A 21,708-nucleotide genomic window follows, 5' to 3' on the forward strand; every position below is an offset into this window, starting at 1 on the left:
ACCTTGAGACAGGCATATGGCGGGCTGTCCCATCTCTCCTCTGGCATTTATCATGGCAATGGAGCTCATTATCCGAGCATCACAATGGGTGGTCGGAGGGAAACGCTTGAAGAATGGACTGCGTCTTCCTCCAGTCAGGGCGTACATGGATGACATGACCACAATAACAACGACAAAAGCATGCCCCAAACGCCTGCTGGATAAACTCCAGGGAAACATCAAATGGGCACGAATGGAGATCAAACCCAGTAAGTCTCGCAGTATCTCAATTGTCAAAGGCCGGCTCACCGACATAAGGTTTTGTATCAATGTTGAGCCAATACCAACTGCCCTGGAGAAGCCCATCAAAAGCCTCGGACGTTGGTAAAATGCAGACCTCAGAGACACAGGGCAGGTGGAACAACTAAGGCAGGATACAACCAGTGGCCTCAAGCTAATCAACAACAAAGCTCTCCCAGGGCGGTTGAAGCTTTGGTGCTTTCAGTTTGGACTGCTGCCCCGACTTACGTGGCCAATTACCATCTATGAGGTCACTATGTCTCATGCAAATCGGCTGGAGAGGCTGGTGAACTCACATGTGAGGAAGTGGCTTGGGCTACCAAGATGCCTTAGCAGCATAGGACTTTACGGGAACAGAGCCCTTTCCCTGCCACTTTCTAGCCTGGTGGAGGAATACAAATGTGCCAAAGCAAGGCTGGAAATGACACTCAAAAAATCTCGGGATCCAATCGTAAGAGGCGTTGGTCCTGCTCTAGCAACAGGGAAGAAATGGACCACAGCCGCAGCAGTACTGGACGCAGAAGCCGCCCTCCGACACCGGGACATAGTGGGCTATGTCCAACAGGGCAGAGGAGGCTTTGGCCTTGGAGTGATGAAACCTACCTGGCAAAAGGCTACTACAGCTGAACGCCGGCACCTGGTGGTGGAGGAAGTGCATCACCAAGAAGCAGCAGCCAGATGTGCTAAAGCAACATCCCAAGCCAAGCAAGGCTGCTGGATGAGGTGGGAGGGTTTTGCGAGGAGGAAAATCACATGGAGTAAGCTGTGGAGCATGGAGTCAAACAGATTGAGCTTCATCATCAGAGCAACATGTGATGTCCTGCCCTCTCCTACAAACCTAAATCTTTGGCTGGGAGAGGATCCAGTCTGTCCTCTGTGCACAGTTCTGGCATCCCTCAAGCACATCTTGGTTAGTAGCAAGACCAGCCAAACACAAGGCAGATACACCTGGTGACACAACCAAGTGCTGAGGTGTTTGGCAGCTGAACTTGAGTGTAAGAGAGTAACCACCAACTCCAGGCCTCTCAATGCCCAGACAACGGTCCCACAACTACCATCCTTCATCCAGGAAGGAGAGAAACCGGGGGCTAACCCCTTGCCTCACGACTCATGCCCACTGAGTGCAGCCAGGGACTGGGAAATGCGTGTCGATTTAGGCCAGAAACTTACCTTCCCATCTAAAATTGCAGTGACCAACCTGCAGCCTGACCTGGTCCTTTGGTCCACCTCCTGTCGGCGCGTCTTTATCATTGAGCCGACAGTCCCCTGGGAAGATGCTGTGGATGAGGCTTACGTGTGGAAAAGGCTGCGATATGCCAACCTTGCAGTTGAAGCAGAGGAGCGAGGCTGGAACGTAAAAGTGCGCCCAGTCGAGGTGGGGAGCAGGGGCTTTGTAGCCAGTTCCACCGTACGGCTGCTGAGGGAAGTAGGGGTCAGAGGGCAGGCCCATAGGGAGGCAATCAAAGCACTTGCTAATGCTGCCGAAATGAGCAGTCACTGGCTGTGGCTGAGAAGAAGGGGTGCTGTCTGGGCTGCCAAGTGACCATCTAGAGACTAACCACGTCACACACACCCAGGTCTGATCAGCCAGTAGTGGGCCTGCCTCGGCTGAGGGTGTCCTGTGATAAAGGCCCGAAACACCCAGTGATGTGGAGGTACACAACTGAAGATGTGTCGTAATGGTAGTAACATCTTCTAGTGGTCATCTTTAAGAGCTACTTCCGCTCAAGTCAAGTACAGTGCAGATACTTTAGGGATTGTAACATCCAGCCCTATTAATCATAGTTCAAGGTTGTCATGGCCCCTGTTCCTTTTATTTGTTTCCCTGTACTGTTCTTTATCTGTAAACTGCATAAATACTCTGATAATGAATGTACCTTGAACTATGATTAATAGGGCTGGATGTTACAATCCCTAAAGTACCTGCACTGTACTTGACTTGAGTGGAAGTAGCTCTTAAAGATGACTCATGGCAATGGAGCTCATTATCCAAGCATCACAATGGGTGGTCGGAGGGAAACGCTTGAAGAATGGATTGCGTCTTCCTCCAGTCAGGGCGTACATGGATGACATGACCACAATAACAACAACAAAAGCATGCACCAAACGCCTGCTGGATAAACTCCAGGGAAACATCTATTGGGCACGAATGGAGATCAAACCCAGTAAGTCTCGCAGTATCTCAATTGCTCAAGTCAAGTACAGTGCAGATACTTTAGGGATTGTAACATCCAGCCCTATTAATCATAGTTCAAGGTACATTCATTATCAGAGTATTTATGCAGTTTACAGATAAAGAACAGTACAGGGAAACAAATAAAAGGAACAGGGGCCATGACAAGATAGACTGAGACAGGAGTTCATCTTTACTCTTCAAGTATTGATAATGTCGTAAAATACAGATTCATATTTCGTCAAATAGTCATAGAGAAGTCATCATCATCATCAGGTGCCGTGCCCAGTTTGAGCTTTGACTGCCATGGCCCACACACTCCTGTTTCGGGTCAAGTGGGTCAATTCATTGGTATTCATTTCCAGTTCTCTGGCTGCTGTCCCCATCATCATTTGTCTTTGTCTTCCTCTTGCTTTCTTCCCTTCAATCTTTCCTGTAATTACCGTGCATTCTAACTCTTCTTTCCTAATCACATGTCCAATGAAGTTACGTTGCCTTTTCATGATCTCATACATTATTTCTCTTTGTGTGTTTGCTCTGTTCATGACATCCTCGTTAGATATTCGTTTGGTCCATGATATTCTTTCCATCCTCCTCAAAAACCACATCTCTGCTGCTACAAGAGAAGAGAAGTACATAGAGAAATACAGCACAGAAACCGGCCCTTTTGGCCCATCTAGTCTGTGCGGAAACCATTTAAACTGCCTCTTCCCAATGACCTGCACCGGGACTAGAGCCCTCCATACCCCTACTATCCACATAGTTATCCAAACTTCTCTTAAATGTTGAAATTGAGCTTGCATGCACCACTCGTGCTGGCAGTTCATTCCACAATCTCACGACCCTCTGAGTGAAGAAGTTTCTCCTCATGTTCCTCTTAAACTTCACACCTTTCACTCTTAACCCACGGCCACTGGTTGTAGTCCCAACCAACCTCAGTGGAAAATGCCTGCTTGCATTTACCCTATCTATATCCCTCATAATTTTGTATATCTCTGTCGAATCTTCTCTCAATCTTCTACATGCTGACGAATACAGTTCTAATCTATTCAATCTTTCCTTATAACTCAGGTCTTCCAGACCCAGCAACATCCTTGTAAATTTTCTCTGTATTCTTTCAACTTTATTTACATCTTTCCTATAGGTAGGTGACCAAAACTGCACACAATACTCCAAACTAGGCCTCTCCAACATCTTAGACAGCTTCAACATAACATTCATCTTCAGTACTCAGTACACTGATTTATGAAGGCCAATGTGCCAAAAGCTTTCTTTAGGACCCTATCTACCTGTGACACCACGTTCAATGGATAATGTACTTGTATTCCTAGATTCCTGTGTTCTACCGCACTCCTCAGTGCCCTGCTATTTATTGTGTAAGACTTACCGAAGTGCCAAACTTCACACTTGTCCGCATTAAATTCCATCTGCCATTTTACCAGCTGATGCAAATGCCTCTGCAAGCCATGACAGACTTCCGCACTGTCCATCACACCCCCAATCTTGGTGTCAACCGCAAATTTACTCATCCAGTTAACCACATTATCATCCAGATCATTGATATAGATGACAAACAACAAAGGACCCAGCACCGATTCCTGTGGCATACCACCAATCACAGGCCTCCACTTAGAGAGGCAACCCTCTAGTTCCACTCTCTGGCTTCTCCCACAAAGCACATGTCTGATCCAATTTACTACGTCATCCTGAATGCTGAGCGGCTGAACCTTCTTGACTAACCTCCGATGTGGGACCTTGTCATATGCCTTACTAAAGTTATTGTGGACAACTGTCAGGCTTGCCGGCGTATAACTTCCTGGTTTCTGTTTAGAGCCTTTTTTAAACAGTGGAACATTGCCTATCCTCCAATCCTCTGGTACCTCTGCTATCGCTAAGGATATTTTAAATATATCTGCTAGGGCACCAGCAATTTCTGCACTTGTCTCCTGTAGATTCCAAGGGAATACCTTGTCAGGCCCTGGGGATTTATCCAACCTTATTTGCCTCAGGGTAGAAAACACCTCCTCCTCTGTAATCTGTAGAGGGTCCATGAAGTTGATGCCGCTTTGCCTCACTTCTATAGACTCTGTATCCATCTCCTGAGTAAATTCAGATGCAAAGAATTCACTTAAGATCTCCCCCATGTTTTGGTTCCACACATGGACTGGCATCCTGGTCTTCCAGAGGACCAATTTTGTCCTTTTGCTCTTAACATATCTGTAGCATCCCTTAGGATTCTCATTCACCTTGTCCTCCAGAGCAATTTCATGCCTTCTTTCAGCTTTCCTGATTTCTTTAAGTGTTCTCTTACATTTCTTGTTCTCCATATGCACCTCATTTTTCCTGCTTGCCTATACCTGCTAGGCACCTCCTTTTTTTCTCTTAACCAAGAGTTCAATATCTCTTAAAAACTAAGGTTCCCTACATTTGTTAACTTTACCTTTTATTCTGACAGGCACATCCAAGCTTTGTGCTCTCGAAATCTTGCTTTTGAAATCCTCTCACTTTCCAAGTGCACCTTTGCCAGCAAACAGCCTGTCCCAATCCACACTTGCCAGATCATTTTTAATACCATCAAAATTGGCCTTCCTCCAATTTATCCAAGATCTCAAATGTGACTGGCATTCAGCTTTTCCTGTTTTTTTGCTTGGGTTGTAGGTGTGACTCATCTCGAATTCAAGCGGCCTCAGGACTTTGATTACAAATCAGGCCAATGGGTACGCATTGCATGCCTGTCACTGGGGACGGATGAGTACCACCCCTTCACCTTGACGTCTGCGCCAAATGAGGACACCCTCAGTCTCCACATCAGGGCAGTGGGACCATGGACGACAAGGTTACGAGAAACCTACTCGCCAGAGAACGTAGAGCGGCTCGGCGGCAACCCAAAGGTACTAATGGTATCAGAGTCCAAGCTGGATGTACACTGACAGGGCGGATTGGCTCCAAAACTGGTGTGACGACGGTGAAAATTAAATTGTACGAACAAATCCAAATCCACAAAGGTGTACGTGAGCTTACCATGTCATTGCAGTATATCCCAGCTGTTCTTACTTGTTGCCTGTTATGTCACTGGCATTTAGGGCAGCAATGAGGGTCCTTGACCACGTAGGAGGATTCTTCGTTGCTGTTTCCGGAACAGTTAAAGGTTGTGAACCTGAGCTGAACCTCCGAACCTGGAGGACCGGTGGACCACTCTTAGTCTGGACTATACCCTTTGACCTGTTTGGCATGGGTGACCCTATCAAGAGACAAAGCACAATGTCCTGACTCCAGCCAACATGGCTCTCCAGGTCATGGATGCAAGCCTCCAAACCACAACAAGGCTATGGAGGAGCTGTTCATTAGGGAAGGAAATCTTCAGCCTCTTGTGGTGCATATATAATCCCACACCTTGTATTCTAAAATGATTTAGTAAGCCTCTGGGTTTAAGGCCAACTACATTAAAGTGACGGTTTACTGAGCATCTGTACTCTATCCACCATGACCATCACGAGCTCTTAGTTTCCAGCTAATTTATCTCCCCTCCCTATTTTCACACCAACCTGTCAGCTTTCAGCCTCCTGCGCTGCCAGGGGGAGGTTAAGTACAAATTAGAGGGACAACACCTCATACTGCATGCTGGTGGTCTACAACCCAATACTGAATTCTCCAGTTTCAGGTAACCTGCACCCCACCCTCTCCTCCTGATCAACCTATTTCTTCTTACACACTGCCCCCATGAATGTTTTTCTGTCCTCCATCTGTCCATCACCCAAACACTCTTCCCATTTGATCTCTTCCCCCACTATTCCCATCTGCCCTCCCTACCTCACTCATTTGGTTCCATGCTCCTTCTTCCTCTCCTATCAGATTCAATCATCTGTAGCCCCTTTGTTACCTCCACCTATCACCTCCCAGCCTCTGTCACTATTGCCACTTGTCTCTGCTCCATCAGCCCTATCCCTTCCTCACCTGGATCCACCTATCACCTGCCAGCTCTTGCACACCTTCCCGTCACCTCTTTGCTCCCCGCTAGGAGGAGGAGGAGGTGCCATCTCCCCTCTATCTTTCAATCCAGATGAAGGGTCTCAAACGGAAACGTTAACTGTCCATTTCCCTCCACAGATGCTGGCTGACCCACTGAGCTCCTCCTGCATTTTGTTTGTTGCTTCAGATTCCAGCATTTGCAGTCTCTTTTGTCTCCATGACAGACAATAACTGTTGGGCAATCCCCACATCCTGCAAATGAGCAAAAACTATGATTCAAGTCTACAGTTATCCTATCATTACATGCAGTTTGTAGAAGTTATATGTGCCATAGACAAAGGGGAAACTAGACTTGAAGTTCCGGAAGGTGTTTAGTAAAACAAAACATCAAAGTTTATTGCAAGAAATATAAACTGGTGGCTTAGGAGTTAAGATATTGGAATTGGAAAGCCGGCACCAGCAGAGCATCAAAGGAACACACACGAAACAAGTTTTATCTCTTAAGCCATTAGCTTGTATTTCATACAATATCTTTAGATGTCTTGTTTTATTGTTGGAGGAACTCAGCAGGCCAGGCAGCATCTATGGAAAAGACGAAACAGTTGACATTTTGGGCCAAGACCCTTCACTGGGACTGGCAAACCTTCATCAGTGTGCCAAAGGGATTGGTGCCAGGAACTCAACATCTTGCAGTTTATTTAAATAAAGACACTGAAAGTATGTTTTCTTGTTTTAAAAATCATATCCTCTTAACACAATCGAACATACAAATTAATTAGATTACAAATATTGTAAAATTAAAATTTGGAAAAAAATTTCACTTAACTATTGAATGAAGTTTGGCAGCTCTGTTTAAATAAATGGGACTACACCAAGTGCCTCTCCCATGACTGGTATAAAGTGGGGGGGGGGGGTTAGATTAATGTGCAAACTAATTAGATGCAAATATAAAGTTAAAATCTGAAAAAAAATCCTTCACCTACCTTTTGAATGAAGTGGGCCATCCATGACTGGTAGACAGTGAAGGGGCCAGAAATGAAGTGCATACTGTCCCTGAGCTCAGCGAGTTGCAGAATGCAACTGCTCTCTGGCCCATTGCCCTAAATCGTGACTCAGTAATGAAGGCGTATTGCCCACTGAGTGATGCCTGCTGCTTGTATGAGCAAGCCATTCAGTCCCAGTCCATGGCTCTTTCTCCAACTCCCTGCGCTTTCGTTGCCTTCAAGTGCCCTTTCAATCATAGTACATAGGACACTACAGCACAGTACAGGCCCTTCAGCCCATTACGTTATGCCGGCCTTTTAACCTACCCTAAAATCAATCTAACCCTTCCCTGCTACATAGCTCTCCATCTTTCTATTATCCATGTGACTACCTAAGTTCCTTAAATGTTCTGATGCACCTCTCTTAACCACCACCTCTGGTAGCACTTTCCACATACCCACCACTCTGTGTAAAGAATTTACCTCAGATACCTCCCCCCCATAATTTCCTCCAATCACCTTAAAATCCTTCCCTTTGTATTATAATATACACTCAATGACGACTTTATTAGGTGCCTTTTGTGGTACCTAATGAAGTGGCCTCTGAGTGTATGCTTATGGTCTTCTGCTGTTGTTGCCCATCCATTTTGAGGCTCGACGTGTTGTGCGTTCAGAGATGCTCTCCTGCACCTCATTGCTGTAATGTGCAGTTATTTGAGCTACTGTTGCCTTCCTGTCGACTTGAACGTGCCTGGCCATTCTCCTCTGACCTTTCTATGGAAAAGGGTAAATACTCGATGTTTCGGGCCGAGACCCCTAATCAGTACTGGAAAGAAAGAGCAGAGGTCAGAGTAAGAAGGTTGGGGGGGGGGGAAGAAGTACAAGGTGGTAGGTGATAGATGAAGCTGGGAGAGGGGAGGGAAGTTGATTGGTAAAAGAGGTAGAGGGCTGGAGAAAGGGGAATCTGATACAAGAGGGCAGAAGATGATGGAGGAAAGGGAAGGAGGAGGAGCTCCAGATCGGGGTGATGGACAGGTAAGGAGATGAGATGAGAGAAGGAAATAGGAATAGGGAATGGTGAAGGAGTGGGACAATACCAGAAGTTTGAGAAATTGATGTTCATGCCATCAGGTTGGAGGCGACCCAGATGGAATACAAGGTAGTATCCAGCATCTGCAGATTTTTTTCGTCATTCATAAACACGGCATTTTCTCCCACAAACTGCCGCTGACTGAATGTTTTTATGCTTTGGCACCATTCTGTGAAATCCCTAGAGACTCCTGTGTACAAAAATCCCAGGAAATCAGCAGTTTCTGAGATACTCAAACCACTCCTTCTGACACCCACAATCAGTCACATCACATTTCTTCCCCATTCTGATGTTTGGCCTGAGCAACGACAGAAACCTTTGACCATGTCGGCATGCTTTTATGCATTGAGTTGCTGCCACATGATTGGCTGATTAGATATTTGCATCAATGAGCAGGTGTACAGGTGTACCTAATAAAGTGGCCACTGAGAGGACATTATTTTTGATAACTACAATTGAATCATTGCCCCAGTTTGAAATTGTTTCTCCTTCAAACACCTATAAGGAAAATAAATAAAAGCAAAATGACTCACAGCAAACCTGACCTTGCCTTCTCCCACAGATTTATCTGGATGGGCCTTTTGGGGAAGGACACCAGGAGTGGAACCAATATGAGGTGTCAGTCCTGGTTGGGGGCGGTATTGGTGTAACACCATTTTCATCAATTCTCAAAGACCTCGTCTTCAAGTCATCAATCTTTAACAAGATTATCTGTAAGAAGGTAAATATACAGCTTTGATGTACACATGACAAATAAAACTAATCTCTTATCAGCTAATTCACTTTATTATTTATTAGCTCCATTAGTTGCATCAACTCAGCGATGATTGTGCTGGGAAGCCTGCAAGTGCGGCTACACTTCTAGCATCCACATAGCTTGCCCAGAATTCACTCATCCTAACCTGTACATCTTTGGAATTTGGGAGGAAACTGAAGCACTCGGAGAAACCCCACGCGGTCGTAGACAGAATGTACAAACTCCTTACAGACTGCGGTGGGACTTGAACCCTGATCTTAAGCAACACGATTACAGCTCAGAGCATTCCAGAGTTGGGTGTTCAACTCTGGTGCCATCTTGTAAGGAGTCTCTGTACGTCCTGCCCGTACAGTGCGTGGGTCTTCTCCAGGTCCTCTGGTTTCCTCTCACAGTCCAAAGACATACCAGGTAGATTAATTGGTCACTGTGAATTGCCCCATGATTAGGTTAGGGTTAATTGAGTTTGTCAGGAGGTTGCTTGGATGGCCTGGCTTGAAGGGCTGGTAAGACCTACTCTGCATTGTATCGCTAAATTTTAAAAAACAACTAAATAAGTAAATTACAGCTGGCGCTGTAAGGCATTGCGCCACCCATTACAAGGCCATACCGCCTCCATAATGTGACAATCTAAATGGCATTTATCAGTTCAACGAAAACCTTGATTGCAGTTCAGATATAACATTTTTCTCCTGGAATATGTAAGAGATTTTACTTGTGAGATAGAAATCCAGACACAATGTATAGCTGATGATCAACAAGGAAACAATTACTCCCATCCCATTGTATATTCCTTCTGTTTTTCTAGAGTCCTGCAGTTTTGTTAAAATTTTCAGTCATTGGTCCACATTCCTTTATCAAATCTACTTCCATAAGAGCTGGAAGCAGAAAGAGTCCATTGAATCTGCTATGCCACAATATCATGACTGATTTATTATCCTTCTTAATCCCATTCTGCCGCCTTCTCCCTATAACTTTTGATGCCTTTACTAATCAAGAACCTATTAACATCCACTTGAAATACACCCAATGACTTTGCCTACTCAGCCATATGTGGCAATGATTCTCTTCTGAAAATCCAAGTAAACAACATCCACTGACTCTCCTTTATCTATCCTGATTGTTATTTCCTCAAAGAGCTCAAGCAGGTTTGCCAGACAAGATTTCCCCTGGAGAAAATCACGCCGCCTTCAGCCCTTTAAAGCAAGTCAGAGAGTCCAGTACGGGCGGGTACAGATTCAAGATGAGAAGGGACCAATTTGAAAGAGATCTGACAGGAAACTGCTTTATGCAAAGGGCAGTGAGTACCTGGAATGAGATGCAGATTGCAGTGGGTATGATTGCAACATTTAAGAGGGATTTCGATAGGTACATGGAAGGACATGGGCTTGCAGGGTGGGTGCTTGGATTAGCCTGTTTCAATGCCATATTTCTCCATGAATCTGAATCTATTAAGACGCAGGATTCAGATCTATTAATCACATGTGCTTCAAAACAGAGTAAAATACCTTAAGCAACACATATAAAAGTTGCTGGTGAACGCAGCAGGCCAGGCAGCATCTCTAGGAAGTGGTACAGTCGACGTTTCAGGCCGAGACCCTTCGTCAGGACTAACTGAAAGAAGAGATAGTAAGCCATTTGAACGTGGGAGGGGGAGATCCGAAATGATAGGAGAAGACAGGAGAGGGAGGGATGGAGCCAAGAGCTGGACAGTTGATTGGCAAAAGGGATACGAGGCTGGAGAAGGGAGAGGATCATGGGACAGGAGTCCTAGGGAGAAAGAAAGGGGGAGGGGAGCCCAGAGGATGCCATAAACATTGACTTCTGTAACTTCCATTAATGCCCCACCTCCCCTTTGTAACCCGTCCCTTATTTATTTATTTATTTATTTATTATTTTTCTCTCTTTTTTTATCCCTCTGTTCCTCTCACTATAACTCCTTGCCCATCCTCTGGGCTCCCCTCCCCCTTTCTTTCTCCTTAGGCCTCCTGTCCCATGATCCTCTCATATCCCTTTTGCCAATCAACTGTCCAGCTCTTGGCTCCATCCCTCCCCCTCCTATCATTTTGGATCTCCCCCTCCCCCTCCCACTTTCAAATCTCTTACTATCTCTTCTTTCAGTTAGTCCTGACGAAGGGTCTCGGCCCAAAATGTCAACTGTACCTCTTCCTACTGATGTTGCCTGGCCTGCTGCGTTCACCAGCAATTTTTATGTGTGTTGCTTGAATTTCCAGCATCTGCAGATTTTCTCGTGTTTGAGTAAAATACCTCATCTGCGTTAACAACCAACACATTTAAGCCTGCGCTGGGGGCAGCCCACAAGTGGCTCCAACACCAGCCTAGCATGCCCACCATGCTTGGCAGCACAGCACAGAAGAGAACAAGTGACAAAACAACAAGACAACGAGCTCCATTCCTCCCTCCCACCCACTCACCCATGCACATACACCGACCTCCAACCCCACCACAGGCCATCTTCAGCCTCCAGCCTCCAGTGGACTCAGATTCATAGACATTGGACCATTGACTTCTCCAGGGGCCTCTCATCAATAAAAGACAACCTTTCTCCTTTGTATGGTGGTTTGGCTTTCCCTAGAACGTATCTGTAGGATTCACTCAGCCAGCCCCTGGCAGTGAGCTCGCTCGTCTTTGGTGAAGACACTTGCTTCTGAAATTCCCCTCGTCCCAGTTGTCCATGTGGTGAAGTGTGTTAATCCCTCCCTCACTAGGTGTACTTTATCTGGGTGACGCGGACTCAGCGGCAGTTTGAGTGGATGGCAGACATCATTCGCGAGGTGGAGGAGAACGATAAGAACGACCTTGTGTCCGTCCACATCTACATTACCCAGCTGGCCGAGAAGTTCGACCTCAGGACCACCATGCTGGTAAGTTTCTGTGCATTTCTTTCCCTGTGCCACCTGCTGACTGAAAATTGAGGAAATGTTGTTGGTGCTCGGGGTCAAGGAACGATCTCAGTATTTGCACAGCATTCCTTTCCATCGCACTGTAGAAGGGAGAAACTGCAATGTCTCAGTAAAGTGGTGGGACATCAGAGGAACATCAGCCTTCCTTGTACTTTCCCCGGCATTCTTCTGTACTAGCCCATCATCTTCCAGCTCCTGGTGTCAAAGGAAATCACATACTATGCCATCTCCTGGCATCAGAGGTCCCCATGTACCAGCCCTTAGTGCTACAAGCCCCAGTGTACCTTCCCCTGATGTTACAGGTCCCCGTGTACCAGCCCCTGATGTTACAGGTCCCCGTGTACCAGCCCCTGGTGTTACAGGTCCCCGTGTACCAGCTCCTGGTGTTACAGGTCCCCGTGAACCAGCCCCTGGTGTTACAGGTCCCCGTGTACCGGCCCCTGACGTTACAGGTCCCCGTGTACCGGCCCCTGACGTTACAGGTCCCCGTGTACCGGCCCCTGACGTTACAGGTCCCCGTGTACCGGCCCCTGACGTTACAGGTCCCCGTGTACCGGCCCCTGGTGTTACAGGTCCCCGTGTACCGGCCCCTGACGTTACAGGTCCCCGTGTACCGGCCCCTGACGTTACAGGTCCCCGTGTACCGGCCCCTGACGTTACAGGTCCCCGTGTACCGGCCCCTGACGTTACAGGTCCCCGTGTACCAGCCCCTGGTGTTACAGGTCCCCGTGTACCAGCCCCTGGTGTTACAGGTCCCCGTGTACCAGCCCCTGGTGTTACAGGTCCTGGAGTACCAGCCCCTGGTGTTACAGGTCCCGGTGTACCAGCCCCTGGTGTTACAGGTCCCCGTGTACCAGCCCCTGGTGTTACAGGTCCCCGTGTACCAGCCCCTGGTGTTACAGGTCCCCGTGTACCAGCCCCTGGTGTTACAGGTCCCCGTGTACCAGCCCCTGGTGTTACAGGTCCCGGTGTACCAGCCCCTGGTGTTACAGGTCCCCGTGTACCAGCCCCTGGTGTTACAGGTCCCCGTGTACCAGCCCCTGGTGTTACAGGTCCCCGTGTACCAGCCCCTGGTGTTACAGGTCCCCGTGAACCAGTCCCTGGTGTTACAGGTCCCCGTGAACCAGCCCCTGGTGTTACAGGTCCCCGTGTACCAGCTCCTGGTGTTACAGGTCCCCGTGTACCAGCCCCTGGTGTTACAGGTCCCCGTGTACCAGCCCCTGGTGTTACAGGTCCCCGTGTACCAGCTCCTGGTGTTACAGGTCCCTGTGTACCAGTTTCTGGCATTACAGGTCCCTGTGTACCAGTTTCTGGCATTACAGGTTGCTAGGTAATCAATTTGCAAGAAATGACTTTGTGACGTATTTCTCTTCCTCCTCAGTACATCTGTGAGCGTCACTTTCAGAAGGTGTCGAACCGAAGCCTCTTCACTGGGCTTCGCTCCATCACACATTTCGGGCGGCCCCAGTTTGTCCCTTTCTTTAACTCACTGCAGGAGGTTCACCCAGAGGTGAGTCTACGCTTTTCACGGGGGAGAAAAGCGGGGGCTCTTCAGGGGTACAGGTAGCAGGACATTGATGTTATCATGGACTTCATAAGCAGTAGACTGGGCTACAAGGGGATAGGAGTTCAGGTTCATTGATTAACCAGATTGGAATTAGAACTGATTATTATTGTCACATGTACTGAGATAAAGAGAGTATGTTTTGTTTGTATGCAAACCAGGCAGAGAGATACATCAAGGTAGTTAAAGAAAACCAAATGCAGATTAGAGTGCAGCAGTTACAGAGAAAGTGCAGAACAGGTAAACCATGTGCCACAGCCAAGATGAGGTGGATTGGAGTGGGGGGGGGCAAAAATTCCTGTCTGGAATTCTGTTCAAGAGTCTAATAACAGCGGGATAGAAGTTGTCCTTCATCCTGTTGATTAATTCTTTCGAGTTTTTGTATCTTCTGACTGGCCGGAGAGTGGAGATGGATGAATGGCCTGGGATTCTGAGAGCCATTCTGTGCCGTGAGATATTTCACACTCAGTCTGCGGGAGCAAGTGATCTTACCCCAAGAAATGGCAGCTCTGAACCTGCAGAATTCCTGTTGGATCACCGGACCAGACATTGTGCTGAGGTGTCTGGAGTGGACACTGCAGGCATAACCTCTCTCAGACGTCAAAATCAGAAACATTATTAATCAGCATCAGGATTAGGTTTTTTATCACCAACATTTTTCATGAAGTGTTGTTTTGCAGTACCAGCACAGTGCAATACATAATATATACAATATATTATAGAAATATATGCGTATGGAACCTGTGAGAATGAATTTGCGTAAATGATTGATGGTCAGAATAGTGTTGATGGGCCAAAGGGCCTGCTATCACATCAAATATTGCAAAAGGACTTGGTATTTTTGTGCAGGATTCCCTTCAGATTGACTTGGTAGTGAGGAAGGCATATTTAATGTTAGTATTAGCTTCAAGAGGACTAGAGCATAGAATGTACTGCAGAGGCTTTAAAAGCATTGGTTAGGCAGCATTTAGAATATCGTTGGCAATTTTTGTCACTATATCTAAGGAAAGATCTGCTGGCCCTGGAGAAGGTCCAGAGGAGGTCTACAAGGATGATCCTGTGAGTGAAAGGCTTAATGCTTGAGGAGCATTTGATGGCTGCAGGCCTGTACTTGATGGAGTTCAGAAAGATGAGGTGTGATCCAATTGAAACCTACCGGAAACAGAAAGGCCTGGATAGAGTTGACGTGGGAAAGATGCTTCCATTAGTAAGAGGGTTTAGGATCTGAGGGTGCTGCCTCAGAATAAAGGGACACTCCTTTAAACCTGAGATGAGGAGGAATTTATTTAGCCAGAGGGTGGTGAATCTGTGGTATTCATTGTCACAGATGGCTGTGGAGCCCAAGTCATTTGGTATATTTAAAGTGGAGTTGATAGGTTTCTGATTAGTAAGGGTGTCAAAGACTACAAGAAGCTGAAACTGTGCCCTCTGGTCCTAGACTCCCCCACTATAGGAAGCATCCTCTCCACACCCACCCTATCTGTGCCTTTCAATATTCAATGGGATCCCCCTTCTGTTATCATGTTTTATTTTAATAATGAGGTTTTCTGTAATCTGTCAAACTGCCACCTCCATTAACTCCGGAGGGCTTTTGGATTTTATAGGATATGACGGATAAGCAGGAATAGGGTACTAGGGTGGCCAAAGGTGGGCGGATAAAGTGTAGGTTAGGGTATGTGTGTGTGTGTATGTGTGTGATTGGGTGAAGGGATTTAGAATGGAGGTCTGTCATACACTCTGGAGCAGAAGGTGGCAGTAATACACCATTAAGCTGGGTGTCAACTGCCAAGAAACAAGACAGAGAAGAAAAGGAGGGATCCCCTTTCATTCTTCTAAGCTCCAGCAACTACAGGTAGAGCTTGATAGGTTCTTGATTGGTAAAATGGTGAAGGACTACAAGGGAGAAGGCGGGAGAATGGAGTTGATTAAAGAATAATAATCAGTCATGATTGAATGGGGGAGCAGACACAATGTGCTGACTGGCCTCATTCTGCTGCTAAATCTTACTGTCTTATACAACACACTCTGTAATGCTGGAGGAATTCAGCAAATCAGGCAGCTTCTGAGGAAAGAAATAAACAGTCAAATTTTCAGGCTAAGACCCTTCATCTGAACTGGAAAGGAAGGGGGAAGAAGCCAGGATAAGGCGGTGGGGGTGCCAGGAGAGATAGTGGGAAGATCGAGGAGCACAAGCGGGCAGCTAAATAGGTGAGAGCAAGTGAGGGGGAAGAGGAATGAAGTAAGAAGGTGGGAGGCTACAGATGAAAAAAGTAAAGACTTGACTCTATAACTTTGTTAACAGGTGGGTAAAATTGGAGTTTTCAGCTGTGGGCCACCAGGACTGACCAAAAACGTGGAGAAAGCTTGCCAACAGATCAACAAACGGGACCAGGCTCACTTTGTACATCACTATGAGAACTTCTGAATGAACTGCCCTCTGCCTAAGGGCAAACAACATGAAGAAAGACCACAGTATACCTTGCAAAAATTGTTAATTGTATGGTTATGGCTATTTTCTCCATCATATTTCACTTCCACTCAACCTGTCTCTTAGTCATGGGTTCCACAAAAGTACTGTTGTTGTAGGATATGACCCACTAACTGCACCACTCTCATTACAACTTTGTGACAAGAGGGAGCAGAAAAATAATCTTTAATCTAGTCTAGAGGTAATAATGGGGATTCATTGTTTGAAGTGATCAATATTAAGGCCCGTATAGGTTTTACAGGGAAGGGGTTATGTTGGTTGGGTCAAGTCAATAGTCATGTAGGTGATCCATAATCTGGTGAAAGAATGAGTCGGGAGGAGTGATGAGACATCCTCCTTCCAATGTTTCCAAATAGGGTATAAAGGTGGGAATTGCAGGGAAAATTCTGACGTTTGGTCCTTGTGAAAGATGAGATCCTCACGCTCACAAAGAGGTAGGAAATAGACAGAGAATTAAAGTGACTTCTTTTCTCCTCACTTGCCTATCACCTCCCTCTGGTGCCCTTCCTCCTTCCCCTTCTGTCATGGTCCACTCTCCTCTCCCGTCAGATTCCTTCTTCAGCCCTTTACCCCTTCCACCTATCACCTCCCAGCTTCTCACTTCATTCCCCCATCCCAACCCACCCACCTTCCCCCTAGACTGGTCTCAACTGCCATCTTGTATTTCTCCTCCTCCCCTCACCTTCTTATTTGGGCTTCTTTGCCCTTCCTTTCTGGTCCTGATGAAGGGTCTCAGCCCAAAGCATCGACTGTTTATTCCTGAAGATGCTGCCTGACCTGCAGAGTTCCTCCAATGTTTTGTGCGTGTGACTTTGGAATGGGTTTTTGTTACACACAAAAAGTGAGTTAAGCAGCATTTATAGAGGGGAACAAATAGCTGATGTCTTGAGCAGAGACCCTTCTTCGGGACTGTAAAGAAGAGGTCAGAAGCTAGAATAAGTAGGTGAGAGAGGGGAAGGAATATAAGCTGGCAGGTGTTTTTGATCTCTTGTACACACTGATAGTTTCAAAGCTTTCTCTTAGCTACTTCATGCCCTCTTCCATTGACAGTGGAATTGGCCCGCAGAAGGTATGAGTCACAGGGGGAAGCTGGCATGGCTAAGTCTTTATTCCTTGGAATGAGTGAGAATGAGGGGCAACTTTACACTAGTTATTATCAGAAGCATAAATAGGGTGGATGGTAACAGTATTTTCCTCAAGGTAGGGCAACCAAGGCTAGGGGGAGGGGAAAGGTTTAGGGTGAGACAGGAAACATTTACAAGTGACCAGAGGGGCAACTCCATCACACAGTGAACACATTGAGTGAAATGCCAGAGGAAGTGGGTAAGGCAGAAGCATTAGAGGCTTTTAAGAACTTAGAGAGGTACTTGCAGAGGAGGGAGTTAGAGCAACATAGGCCAAACACAGGAAATTAGAACACAGAACACAAAACAATGCAGCGCAGGAACAGGCCCTGGACATTTGATTACTTATTTAGTTAGTTCACTGCACAATGTTTTGCCAAACTAATTATCTAGTAATCATATGGCCAACTAAACTAATCCCTCTGCCTACACAAAGTCCTATCCCTGCACATTCGTGTGTCTATGTGCAAACACCTGTCGTGCTTGCTTCCAGCACTTCTCCAGACACCAACCACTCCGCGTGAAAAAAAAATACACTTGGCCCACACTTCTCCTTTGAACTTACCCCCTCGTTTTAAATGCATTCCCTCTGGTATCAGGCATGTCGACCCTAGAAAAACAATACCGACAGTCTCTCGTCATCTTACGAACGTCTATCAGGTCTTCCAGCACCCTCTGCCCCTCCAGAGAAAACAACCCATGTTTGTCTGGACTCTCTATATTGCACATGCCTTCTAATCCAGGCAGCACCCTGGTAAGGCTATTTATTGAGATACAGTGCAGAGTAGGCCGTCCTGGCACTTTGAGCCACTCCGCATAGCAACACCCAATTTCACAGACAATTTACAATGACCAATTAGCCCACCAGCCAGTACGTCTTTGGACTGTGGGAGGAGACCGGAGCACCTGGAGGAAACCCACGCAGTCACAGGGAGAACGTACAAACTCCTTACAGGCGGCAGTGGGGATTGAACCCAGGTCACTGGTACTATAATGTGTTGCGCTGACCATTACACTACCTCTCCAAAGATTCCACATCCTTCCTTATATGGGGTGACCAGAAATGAATGTAATATTCTTTATGAGACCAAACTAGAGTTTTATAAAGCTGCAACATAATGTCCAGACTCTTGAACTTAATTGCTCGATTAATAGAGGAAAGCATGCAAATTGGCTTCTTCACAACTTAGTATTTGGCTGGGTTAAATTTCATCTGCCTTTGCTCTGCCTCTATCTGTAACTGACCTATATCCTGCTCGATCATTCGTCAGTCTTCTATGCTATCCACAACACTACACTTCATCTCATCACAGCTCTTCATATCATCTGTGAACTTAGTAACTTACCTATCCATGTTTTCACACAGATACAGGTCAATTATATATATGTCACAACAACAGAAGTCCCAGTATGAATCCCCACTGGTTATGGACCTCCATCCAGAGTAAATCTGTCACAATCTCAGGGCATTAATCGTGGTTTCTGAGGGTTATTTTCTTTATAGTTTCATTGCTTTTATTTCTTGATTAGATAATTAATGATTGTTTTGCTTTGGGCCGTTGCTGGTTTTGTTTTCCATATACGCTCGCCATGATCTTACAGATGTTAAATTTAACAGCTTCCGGTTTTTTTTTGCAGATGTTGTTCTAATGTCTTTGTACAATTTACATTTAGATGGTTCACCCGTCAATGGGCCCTCATTAACTTGTACTCTTGTTTGACTTTTTTGGGTTTATTGTTCTGTCTGATTGTTTGGGGTAAGTTAGCAGGACATGAATTGTTTCATGCCCTGAGATGTATTTGAAGGAGCAATGCTGTCCCCTCAGTTCTCAGTCAATGATGATCTTTGCTTGCAGTTTTCTGTTCTCTGTGTCCTTGTATTATTCATGGTTTGATTTTGTTTATCTGTTTAACTCGGTCTTTCCGAGTGTCCATGTTTTCCTGTACCTGGGTCTGAACATGAAACCTGACAAAATCCCATCGATGTCCAACCCCTGTCTTCCATGGGCAAGACAACCGAGAATCCAAGCAGCCAATTCACCATGGACCTCATGCTTCTGAGTGAGCTTCCCCTGAGGGACTTGCTCTCACATCTTACTAAAGTCTGTGCGACAATACCCAACGCTCTACTTTCATCAATTACCTTCAGTGCCTCCTTGAGAAACTCAGTTGTTAATAAGGTGATGCCTGTCCTGCACAGAGCCATGCTGACTGTCCTGTAATTATCACCAGCTTTCCAAATACTCATCCCTAAGAAACATTTCCAGTCTCTTCCCTACCACTGATGTGCGACTCTCCAGTCCAGAGTTTCCAGGATTATCCCTCCTTGAATAATGGAATAAGATTAGCTATTCGCCAGTCCTCTGGGAGCTCACCTGGGTTGGCACCGTGTTCCGCACGGAATGGTTGTGCCAAACGGTCTGTAGCTGTGCTGCATTGCTCTTTGACTCTATGTTGATTGAAGAGCTTTCTCTATCTGATAAGAGGACGTCCCACTATCACTCAAACCCCCCCCCCCCACTACAGCAAGGTCTCTCGGATAGCAGGCAAAAGGATCTTGGTGCCACTGACCAATGCTTGTTTGAGATTCCCCTCTCCATTCAAATATCCCCTGCTTGTTTGCAGCCAACCCAAACTCTAACCCAAAGCATTGGAGAGGTGTCATCAACATGATCCCAGCAAATCTCTTCAGCATGAGAGAACCAATGTCAGTGTTCTGTCACAGGCCAGCCCCACCCCCCCTGCACTGAGCCACATTGCTGGCAAGAGGCTACAAGGTGCAAAGAAAATTCAAGGATGGTCCTGGGAGCCTTTTTGAAAAAGTGTGTAACATCCTTACAGGCGTCCTTGGGAATTATTGAAAATAAAGAGATGGGCCAGCACAGATATTGTGGGCCAAAGGGTCTGCAGCTGTGTGGTACTGTTCCTTGAATTCATGAGTCTGATGCACACAGAGGCATGGTGTACATGGTGGAAGGGGTCACAAATTGCCTACTCGCCTTGCCAGTCGAGCACCCACAGTACGCGGTGTGTGGTAGAGCCTGATCACCTACGATTACCTCAACAGCAAAATCCAGCGCGTCGTCCGGAATACCAAGTGTATAGCGTAGTTCAATGATAGTGTTAGTGGATGTCTCTGATTGTTAAGATGTGAAGGAAATAAAATAGTGTGCTGTAGATTTGTCACCAATGCTTCTTTTATCCATCGAATGGACGTTTCTTTCCAAAGTGAAATTTAAGTTGTTGGTGAAACACTCTCATTGCTGAGAGAAAATGGTCTTGGAGTCAGTGATTATAAATGCAGAGAGTAAACACACATACATTTCAACAGAAGTGCTAACTGATAAAATGATTCACACCACCATTAACAATATAGTTAATTATTAACCGGTTAATTTAGATAGTGATAAATTCTTGGCGTATTTAAGTGAACAGGTGAAACGCATATGCTCAGTGTACATCAGTAACCCCAAGCTAGCCTTACACAAAGCATGGGGCCCTGAAATTATTGAGAGGGCGCTATTTCAACGGCTGGACAATTTTCCTAGAGTGTCAGCCAAGGACCGCACTAAATTATGAGAACTCGGAGATTTACTCCTGGAGATTCAAGGTGCTAAGGAAGACGGCTATTTAACTGGCCTGTCGTATCTGGATACCTCAGGCGGAGTTGGACCAATTGTGGACAAACTTCCATTTGGGCTGCAGGAAAGATGGGTGTCTACTGGCTCAGAGTACAAGGAAGAGACTGGTGGTCGATTCCCTCCCTTTGAGTAGTTTAGTAGGTTTGTGTGCAAGGAGGCAAAGAGGCGAAATGACCCTAGCTTCATGAATCAAGGCAGCACCACAACTCACACCAACCCTGTCAAACCCATTTCGAACAATTTTGTCATCAATAAACCGGTCTCAGTGCATAAAACCGAAGTCTCCGCAATCAACGATGACCCTAGCAAGAATTGTCCATTGCACAACAGACCCCTCGCCCGCTACTCGGTTAATTCAAAATTAATTAATCCAAACAGCTAATTCACCATGGACCTCATGCTTCTGAGTGAGCTTCCCCTGAGGAACTTGGTCTCACACCAAAATTAATTAAATTTCAAAGGTTCTGAGCATAAAGAAGGGTAATTTTGAAGGTATGAGACATGAATTAGCTAAGATAGACTGGCAAATGATACTTAAAGGGTTGACGGTGGATATGCAATGGCAAGCATATAAAGATCGCATGGATGAACTACCACAATTGTTCATCCCAGTTTGACAAAAGAATAAACCAGGGAAGGTAGTGCACCCATGGCTGACAAGGGAAATTAGGGATAGTATCAATTCCAAAGAAGAAACATACAAATTAGCCAGAAAAAGC

General features: G+C 46.1%; 1 protein-coding gene across 1 annotated transcript in view; it reads left to right on the top strand.

Annotated features, from left to right (window-relative positions):
* The window catches only part of LOC140212144 (dual oxidase 2-like), a 124,559-nt gene extending 104,041 nt beyond the window's left edge, over positions 1-20,518 (top strand). The window contains exons 30-34 of the mRNA XM_072282757.1: positions 5,111-5,343; positions 9,057-9,215; positions 11,978-12,133; positions 13,554-13,682; positions 16,039-20,518. Of these exons, the coding sequence (XP_072138858.1) occupies positions 5,111-5,343; positions 9,057-9,215; positions 11,978-12,133; positions 13,554-13,682; positions 16,039-16,161 (800 nt within the window). The 3' untranslated portion in view covers positions 16,162-20,518. The remainder of the gene's footprint in view (positions 1-5,110; positions 5,344-9,056; positions 9,216-11,977; positions 12,134-13,553; positions 13,683-16,038) is intronic.
* Positions 20,519-21,708: the final 1,190 nt, after the last annotated feature.

This window comes from Mobula birostris, chromosome 18 (genome assembly GCF_030028105.1).
Source record: "Mobula birostris isolate sMobBir1 chromosome 18, sMobBir1.hap1, whole genome shotgun sequence".
Classification (NCBI taxonomy): domain Eukaryota; kingdom Metazoa; phylum Chordata; class Chondrichthyes; order Myliobatiformes; family Myliobatidae; genus Mobula; species Mobula birostris.